At 44.5% G+C, this 10,090-nt stretch overlaps 1 protein-coding gene across 3 annotated transcripts; it reads right to left on the bottom strand.

The window, feature by feature from the left end:
* Positions 1–30: 30 nt before the first annotated feature.
* On the bottom strand, positions 31–9,826 carry LOC307244551 (MOB-like protein phocein). 3 transcript variants are annotated; one of them, XM_080019773.1, is made up of 9 exons: positions 9,584–9,826; positions 7,400–7,555; positions 4,957–5,019; positions 4,766–4,866; positions 4,566–4,608; positions 4,339–4,425; positions 4,058–4,137; positions 3,834–3,945; positions 31–1,323 (listed from the first exon to the last, which is right to left on the bottom strand). In XM_080019773.1, exons 1-9 carry the CDS (start codon positions 9,584–9,586, stop codon positions 1,189–1,191), a joined length of 780 nt encoding a protein of 259 aa, XP_079875899.1. In that variant the 5' UTR covers positions 9,587–9,826; the 3' UTR covers positions 31–1,188. The 3 variants fall into 3 exon arrangements, with proteins under 3 accessions (XP_079875899.1, XP_079875898.1, XP_079875897.1); XM_080019772.1 differs by lacking the exons at positions 7,400–7,555; positions 9,584–9,826 and adding an exon at positions 5,947–6,021; XM_080019771.1 differs by lacking the exons at positions 31–1,323; positions 3,834–3,945; positions 4,058–4,137; ... (2 more) ...; positions 4,766–4,866; positions 4,957–5,019 and adding exons at positions 6,540–6,743; positions 7,193–7,282 and having other exon boundaries at positions 9,584–9,767.
* Positions 9,827–10,090: the final 264 nt, after the last annotated feature.

The following is a 10,090-nucleotide window of genomic DNA, read 5'->3' as shown; positions in this document are numbered from 1 at the left end:
ATGTTGACCAAAAAAATGCTGACAATCAGCTGGGTAACAGTTTTTTTTTTATTAACAGACATGAAGATGTCAACAGTAACAAAATGTTTAGTCAATTAAAAAAAAAAATAATAATAAGTGGGTAGGAAAGACAAGGCTTCTCCCACAAAATAACTTAAGGAGAGGGGGAGAGTAAAGAGGGAGGGGGATTGTGCTCCAATACCTAAAATGTGTCCTTAACTCAACCGTTCCTTGCAGGTTTTACTCATCTAACATCCGTAGACCAGTAAAAGAAACAGCATTCACTGGCACGGATCATGGTATATGAATTACCGCAGAAAGGAAAGGGGGAATAATCACACGCACAAACGGAATCCGAATGGGGACGTCATAAAACCAGGATCAAAGACTTAGCCGACAAGCCTTCCTAAATATTCCCGAAATAGAATTTCAGAAGCCACGTAGAGAGAGAAAGCGCAACTGACTGCTAGTACACTTACGAAGCTAGTTTTGAGGTTTCATTGTTCACTACGACACAAGCCACATGTACAGTAAGTGTATCTTCATAAAATAAAGTCGTCGGGCTAATTTAGTGATCCATTCCATGGGATACCCCCAAAAACAGGCAGGTAGGCAACATAAGCAAATAGAGAAAAGGAAGCGATATGGGGACAAAGAAGAACCATCATAAAACACGGCGAATTAAAAGTTAAGGGAAGGCAGGGTTATATACAGGGAATCGGTGTGTGCGCCTTTGCCGACACAGATCACCATCATGATAACACAGGTTCTGCAAATCCAGTTGCTCAAAAAACATTAAAGCAAAGTTCCCTATCGAGAGTAGTGTGAGCTGAGATATATGCAGGACCGACCACGACCGCTCCTGTGGCTTTAGATACTAGTGTGAATCTGCAGGGAGAGAGGAGGCATAAATAATGATGGCAGAATTTGCATTAGCTAGCTTAAATCCTTCTGTCCTATGAGATAAGCACAGGTGACAAGGAGAGAAGAGACTCAGGACAGTGGCTCAGAGCCATAACAGACAGTCATGTATGTATGCTGTATATCTAGTCTGAAGAGCAGTACTGGAGAATGTCCTCTGCGTTGTGTGTGCAATACTGTAATATATATATATAGCTGTGAACATGTACTTGTGTATATGCGGGTGTGTGCGTACATGTGTGTCCTATATGGCAGCAGCTTTTGTCTTCAGGCCTCGCTCTCCCCGGCCGACGAGGTGTTCTGGACCTCCTCCTCCAGGATGGGCACGATCAGGTTGTCCTTGGACATCAGGTTGTACTTCATCACAAAGCGCGTGAAGCGGTGACACAGGAACGTTTCGTTCTGCGCGCACACAGGAAACGGAAAACAATTTGATGAGCGGAAGGGGAACTCGTACCAAACATTCACTGACTGAACGTTTGCTGTAGCTAATGCAGCCGTGGGCATAGAAACAACCTCTGATCCTTTCACCTCATTAAATGGGGTCATCCAAATGTGAGACAGGTCCATTCGTTAGAGAGTAGGGGGTCTAAGAAAATATTGATACACTTTATCACAATATTATGTTTTATGATACTGTATCGACTCTCAAACACTAGTTTCGACTTATCGTACATATGGACATGACCCTGATCATTTTTCTGACCTTGATAATTGCCATTGTGTTAACATGCGTGTTTGTTTACATAACAACGTCACCAACATGATGCCAGAATAGACTGCAGGTTTTTCATGACCAACATAAGACTTGAGCGCCCCACCGAAGCGGTTTTTCCGCAGGGAGCGACGGCGCTACTCCGATCATCCACGCGACAAAACTCACACAGCACCTTGGTGACAGAACAAATCTCCAAAATCGCGAACTCCTCCTTACCTTGAGGAGTTTTCACAGTGACCATGTCCATAATTAGTCCCTGGCTGAGTGTTTTCTACGCTAGAATCCAGGGTGGACTCTGCCACTGTTACAGGCTACAGGCTACAGATGCTGCGTACAAATCACGTGGGAATTCACGATCAAACCGACTTGTCGCTTTCTGCTGCTTATTTTTTTATATCCATAACTATTCTAAATATATTTGACTTTATGGAAATATATATTTGAAAATGGCTTTAAACAAAAGTGCCAGCTAAATAACATGGTAGCCGAAATGTACGTTTCAAAGTTAATACTGATGTGTCAATTCACAAATACATATAACGCAATGAATACAAATGGGAAAAGGTCAATAAAAACTACAATCTACAAATCTGTATTGAGGTTTAAAAAAATCTGAGACGAATGTATTTCTAAATGCACAAATAAATAATGGATGACTTGCGTTGTGTAAACCATTTTACAAATATATGTAACTGAGCCGAATGAACAGGAAAAAAAACAAAAACTGCTGAGACATGTTTTGCTCTCATTTCTGGTGGCGCTGCTTCTGTGCTCTCGTCTGCTCTCTGTGTTGGACTTTCACCGCGGGTGGGGCTCAGGCAGCTCCTCAACACACAGGCACAACGACAGTGAACCAGGTGAAGATAACGTGTCACTCGAGGCTAAGGTGTTTTTCCCGAAGTTTGGAAGAATAAGACCAAATGGAAAGGGACTTGGTTTCAAAGCCAAACTCCACAGCTCAGATATAAAGGTGACACCACGAAATGGCACACGCTTACATAGCGTCACTCGCTATATAGCCAAAGAGATGCAGCCATTCAACACAGTCGAAAAAACAGCATTTCATGAAATGCTGCAAACTTTTGACAGGCAAACAAACATCTCACAAACTGCCATTCCAGCCTTGTACAACGAAGTGAAAGACGATATTCTGAGGGAGATAAAAGACGTCTCCTTTTACTCTGCCATCACGGATGTGTGGTCAAGCTCAAATATGACCCCATACATGAGCTCGGCCATACGTTACAAAACTGAGTCTGACTGGACTCTGAAGTCAAAGTGTTTAGAGACCAGATACAAACCCCAGAACCATACTGCTGACATACTGAAGGGCTAGATTAGTGAAAAGTGGCCTGTATAACTACAGACAATGGTGCTAACATTGTGGCTGCAATACGCAATCTTGGCTGGCCATGGCTCAATTGCTTTAGCTACAACCTCCATTTGGCTGTGTCTCATGGTTTGGACAGTGACTTTAACGGCTTTAAAATCACTTTGATGGAACAATGACTTGTAATATAGAGAATACCTCTTTCGTTCCCGCCCACCCTCCAAACGGCTGTTCTTGCACTATGTAACCTTGGTGTTCGGGTACGAAACTGCGTGAAATGTGCGTTACGCTTTACGACACTGTCACTTCCTTGATGTTTGGCTCGGCTTTTGCCTGGTAACACTTATAAAAAATTATAAACTTGCCAGTCAAAATATCCGGTAATAATGTTCATACAAAACGTAGCCGCTCCACCTCCCCAACAGCACGGATGAGGCGAGCCAATGCTGCTCACTTTTATTGCGTCCCGGGGTTTGTTTCACCCTCTGACTCGCAGGTGGGAGCCGATCCGCCCCATCCCTCCCCGCGCCCTTGGGGAGCCGGGGGCTGAGTGCTCACTGGAGGGGCGCTGTACATTATAGTTCCGTAGCCATTTTTCAGGTAAAATACATTATTTTCTGAGTTTTATGACAGTGGCGTAAGAGTGCAAACTGTAGGGGCGCCAATTCCCAAATACCAAAAGTTACATAGGGCTGCTTTAATGTTATCCAGCTTTCAGTTTGGCAAGCGCACACAGAAGGGACAATTGTTGCAAAGGAAGCGCCACAGCACAGCATTTCACTCTGGGACTTAAAAAGGATCGGTTAAGATCACATGAAAGATTCGTCAAAATCGCCATGCTCTTCTTTTCCTGGGAAAACTGACCTCATACTTGTCAAATATCTGGCGGTGATGGAAGTAGGCATGAGAAAATATCCTATAGATCCGACGGCAGACAGAGCCCAGCTTGGCGACCGACGACTCCTTGATGCTAACCCTGCGATCAGATCACAATCAATTAGATCACACAGCGACATCTTTCTGGACTGCACATTGAATTGTCCAGCAGCGAGGAGGACCTTGTACAGAATGGGGCATTGGTGACGGACCTGCTTGGGAAGTATTTATTGCTATTGAGAAGGCAGGCAGCTCCGTCCAGCGTGTGCCTGGTGTAGTCAATGGCAGGGCACTGTGGAACGGGAACATGAACATGGAGCAAAAAAACAAACAAACACTGGTTATCAATAATGTACCAATTTGTCATGGCAAAGGAAAGGATAAAATGCATGAATCTTACAAATAAGCCCCCCCCCCCAAAAAAAAACACAAGAAAAAGATCTGCGTTCAGTGAACAGTCTTGATAAGTCAGTAACCAGGGTGAAGGACTCACCTCTTTGGGGGTCTTGTGGGCAGCACATAGAAAGATCCACTGTTCTGTGGCTGTCATCTGGGTGCAGGTGTCTGGGTGGCACTCACTCTGGAGGCAAGACGCCCAACAGGGGGGACAATTTAAGACACGTTCCGAGGCCTTGCATTTTCAAAAATGTATCCTCAACCCTTAATACTTTTTGCTTCTAATGCACCGAGAAACAAGGCAATAATGACAACGTGCACTACCTGAAGTTTGACCGCTAGTCCATTGAGCTCCAGGCAGAATTGTCTACAATTGAAACAAAAGTCAGAGGCACATAAAAAGGCATTAGAAAAAATAAATAAAAATAAGGAGACTAAACACCATCAATATCGATCGGTGCTAGTATTGGCAAAATCTTCACCGGTGCTCTCCAGCGTTCCATTTCCACGCCGCTCTTACTGACCTGAGGTGCTCGTACTTCCAGACCCCCTCGTCCTGTCCCTCCGGAGGCTCCAGGATCTTGTCTATGTTGGAGCAGTCCGACCGAATGTTCTGTTGGATGTACTGCAACAGAGTGGACGCCTCGGTCAGTGGGCTCCAAGATCCCATGTGTCTGCATGATGAAACACCCCCGGCACAAGCCGAGCAACCCACCTGTTGCACAGCGAGCGTGCTGTCCATCTCCTCAAACGATTCATCGGGCCAGTTGTAGAAATCCTGGGCACAGGGCGACAAGTTAGCCCGCAGTATTTCCCCGATAAAGCGGCTGCAGAAAACGCGCCCGGGCCAAGTGTTATTCCACCCGAACCCTACTGCATCTCCCTGTTTCACATCGTACAAGCATTAACACGATACTTCCTTAATCCCCCAAGCTGGAAATTCGGGCGTGACAGCAGCTCAGCTCTCAACATGAGTACAGTGTAAGATATATATATACATATACACATATATATAATTAAGAATATGCGTACAAAATAAAATACGAAACAGCTAAATAAATACATAATGCAGTTAGGCTAGAATATGAATATAATAAGCAATCACAGCAACGTATTTATTATGGGACTGTAATAAGTATTATACATGAAATTTCCCCAGTCATTTTTAGTGATTTATATAACTTTTGCACGGCAGCTGGAGTTGCCCTTTTATCATTTCGCTGCACCGTACGTGTATGCTCTACGTGACAATGTCTTGGGTCTACCTGACATTAGCATGCTAAGCTAGCTGAGGCAGTGTCATCTCTTGACACAAGAGCACCGTGAGCACAGCTCCATGAAGGCGGCCACTGAATAATTCAAACACAACATGGCGCGCCGTGTTCGCCGATGACGAACAACGGGTCCTGCAGAAAAGCCGAGCGAGTTAATGATGAAGTTAGCATTAGTTTAGCCCCCCCCCCCCCCCCATCGTTAGCGTTAGCCTACGCTAACGGGGGAAACGAACGCAGCCGCCGGGAAGTAGACGGCACCCAGGTCGGCTGGCCGGCCACCGACTAGGCCCCGTCTACCCCCGTGAGCCGGTCTGCGGCGAAAAGGGGGGAAAGGGAAGACAAGCGACCCCGAGGGAGCGCAGGTGCGGCTACGCGCTCGACGGACGCGTCGGTGACAGTTTTCTCGGGTGTCCACATGTTTCAAAACGCACCTTCGCCTTGGTTCCAGGCCGATTCCTCCTGAGAACTGCAGCACCCTCCGCCATGACCATCTCGACAGAGTACCCGGATGTGTGTGAGGAAACGGCTTGTGCGTTTACAATGCGCACGGAGGAGCGCACACACACACACACACACACACACACACACACACTTACTTAATGGAGTTAATATAGACATACTTATTCAACCTACCGGGCAATTGGACTCACTATTAACTACGTTAAAACAATAATAGAAGTGTGTATTAAAACTAGAAATAGGCATAATACACAAAAAAAGATTCTTATGCACTTTGTGTATTGCATATTTCCAGTTAACACACACACACACACACACACCTATTATTATTGCCAATTGTTTTAATGTGCTTAAAAGTGTTCGAGTCCAACTTCCCTCCGGGTTGAATAAAGTATCCGTCTATATTTACCCCATTAAAATGTCTTAAGTCACGAATGCGCGTTAGTCATTATCTTAAAACATTTTGCGTTTGAGGCAACCCCCCCCCACTTTGTATTCTTTATTTGACTAAATAGAAACAGTAGTGAGTCACAGCTCACAGTTGTAGGAAATCACCCAACAGACATTATTGAATGGTTGACTTTTTATTATTGTAACAAAACATGATTAGAATTATTTACAATCAAATGGTATAGAAAAAAAAAACAAGACAGTGAGGCAACCTTATCTTCTCTTCAGGGATGGAAAGTGACTTAACATGTTACGAAGCTTACTTTATTTATTCTACATATTTCCCCAAGATGTCAGCATCGCGGAACAGGAAGTAGTCCTGTAATAGAAACAAGTTACAAGGTTTTATAAGTCACTGGGAAAGAGATCTTTTAAATAGCACATTTAAAGCTAACTGATGTTCTATGTTGGTCTCTTAGGATGATACAATCAATATCTCTTTGTTTAACTATAATTTCCTCAGAAATCACATCAACAACATCAACATGTATTTGTGCCTGTAATGATCATTTAAGACTTTGGGATTTTGAAGGGGGTTTTTTTTGTAGTTGAAGTTACAAAAATAACAGTGTAAGTAGCACCATAGGAACTCTCATCCAGATCTATTATACATGTAAACAGCATTACTTCCAGTGCAAAAGTATTATTTTCCAGCAAGAAGTTTTCCACTGGGCTTCATAAAGACAATTCCAACAATTAATAACAATTCAAAGTGAATATTCTCTGCAATAAAGTCACATATATCTTCAACAGTCAATGACATTATACCTTCTCTTCCAGATTGATTTTGGTTCCACCATATTCCGGGAGGAGGACCTTCTCTCCGACCTTCACGCTGACTGGCTGCAAGTTCCCCGTCTGCAGGAATCAGTTTAATAGTCGTAAAAAATATTCACTAATCGGAATCAAATCATAGCAGATGTAAACAAATTCCAGGGATAGTATGAAACGTGATACTTCAGCTGTAGCTGGTACCTTGTTGAAAGAGCCAGGTCCCACTGCGACCACGGTGGCCTGCAGCACCTTGCCCTGGGACTTCTCCGGGAGCATGATGCCGCCTTTTGTTACGGTCTCTGCAGCCAGGCGCTCCACCAGGACCCGGTCAAACATGGGGAGGAACTTTCTAAAGGCCTGTAGTTGACAAAGGACAGGGGGGAGAGGACAGTTGAAAACCAGGGGTGAAAGTTTGGATTTGTTTCTATCAATGTAGCAACAACAAGAGTGGACTTGAGTTCTTTGCGGTTATAACTGAATTTGAACACTAGAGGTTGCTCTTTGACCAATTGCCATTAGAGTAGCTATACAAAAACCAAAGCTGTTTCTACTTGTTGCCTCATCACATTTTATAATTTTTAGTTTGCACCACTTCAATCCCCAATAAACCACACTGCATATAGCAAATGTTAAATCGTATTTCCCCTTATTGTATTAATGTCTGTACGATATTGTATGGATCCATTTTCTATCAAAAGGGTTAGGACTATTTGTGAAGCGTTGTTTTGTCAGACATTTCTCATCTGTTGAGAGATAACCCAATTTCTTCACAGTGATTAAGTGAAAACTACTCATGTCTCACAAGATAAACTTGTGATTTTGGTGTCCAGATACAGACATCCTTTTGTTAAGACAGAAATGATTGATGACTTGTGGCTCTTCCAGAGAGGAAAATCTATACATCTTTACTATAATCTATACACCCTAAGTGAAGACAGTGTGTGCACAATGAACAAGCAGCTTTACGAAATTAAATACATAAAAAAATAAATTAATTTTTTTTTTGTTGTGTGTTAAACATCTGACTGATTTTAACCTCCCTCTATTTAACTGAACAACTTTTAAAAAAGGTACAAAGACAAGTTTTACTTGTTAGGTCTCCTACAAGCATGATGAAAAAACAGGGGCCAGGGGTGGGGAGGTTTACAACACCAGCTGCTGCCAGTCTGATACCATGGATGTGGATTTGTCCTTGGGCGAAGGTCACCACACACGGGAGAGGGAAAATCAGGCGTCCTGGTTCCAGCCAGTTGAAGATTTCAAAGAGCGAAAAATAAACGAGTGGAGGGGGCGGGGTGAAGGGGACCGCACTTATTCAGAGGGTTGACCCTGGGGGAGGGCCAAAGATCACCGCTTTACTGATAAACTATGAACATTAAAGCGCCGTGGATCCAGTTCAAACCATGTGCACATGTCCCTTTGTGGAGGCTACGGACATGAATTACACAAGTGTGTTGATAACCTTGGGCGCCGTTCGAATGCCTGAAGGATGTCCGCACAGGGAGAGAACATTTAAATCCTATTTGTCTGGTGTGTGTCAAGGAGGGCCACCCTGGGACACCGCGTGACACAGGGAAATCAAATGCACTTTTAAAACCAGAAAGACAAGGGACATTTTCTCCACGTGGAGGCGGATTTTAAGCCTGTGTGACTCGAAAGGCCACAATAGACAGAACTGTGTAAAACGAAATATCTTCACAGGTCGATGATCTGTGTGAGGTGCGGCGATCGGATTTATCTCCAAGGTCGAGAAGGGTACGCATGACGTAAAACAAAGATATCAAATCACTCAGATTTTAGTGTGAAGCTAGATAGACATATGGGGAAATAAAACTCAACCCGAGCGAAAGGGGATCGATTACTCAAATTATGGAGTGTCAGGGGGCACATCCCAGCATCGGATCATTTATTCAGTCACATGTGAGTGCAAGACAAACGGATGCACGTATAAATCTAAAACACACACACACACACACACATTTATATATTACTTTTCATCTACCCCATTCGTTTATCACTAACTATTACGAAACATTGGTTTCACAAAGTCACATGGACCTCGCCCGCCTGGCACTTTAACGATTGCGGTATGGGTGGAACGGAGGGGCAAAACGGCGATTTCTGCGATAGAACATGTAACACTTCAGACGCCAAACGTCTCCGCGATCTCCTTCCACCTGCTCCGCGGCTTGACCTTGTCAGCGAATCGCTGCTAAATGTCGGCTAGCATCTTTAGCTGCAAGCTAACCGCTAACGTTAAGTGAGCCAGGTGAGGTGACTGGCACCGCACGGTCGAGTCACTACTGAGAAAAGAAGACGTAGATGCGGTGGAAAGCGTCCGGGTGTTTCCTGGTTGTTGTTTTTTTTTTGGAGGGAATCGCTTACCATCGTGCGCTGTTGGGTTTCTGCCGCTGCGCCCCGAGATCTTCCTGGAGTCAAGACACTGAAGGGGACCGGAGCTCCACGTGAGGAAATAGCCGGAATGGCCTCCGCGCATGCGCACTGCCCCCCCAACCGCGCAAACCGCTTGAACGCAAAGCCCCACGCGTCTTACAGCGATTCAAAAGGGCCCCGCGGCCGCTGTCAATATATGACGTTGATGTGGAGTATATGGGAGGCTTGTGGACCCTTTTTATCTCGTTTTCCCTCGTAATCGCAAGAAGCGGGGACGTTGCACAACGTCAACTTTGACCTTACCCCTTTTTTTTTTTTTCCTCCAATGGCATTGGCGAAAATTCTGGAAGCCCGGCGCCCCGGAACCAGCATAGATGCATAAGTTACACGCATAATCAGTAATTACACTGCGGCGTGTACACAATATAACTTAAAACGTAAATATTAATCCCAACGCTCAGCTAAGCCCCTTTCACCCGCAACCCCGTGCACTACGGT

Source organism: Zeus faber, assembly GCF_960531495.2.
Source record: "Zeus faber genome assembly, chromosome: 18".
NCBI classification, from domain to species: domain Eukaryota; kingdom Metazoa; phylum Chordata; class Actinopteri; order Zeiformes; family Zeidae; genus Zeus; species Zeus faber.
The sequence above is the reverse complement of the archived record's forward strand: the minus strand, read 5'-3'. Positions and strand labels throughout refer to the sequence as shown.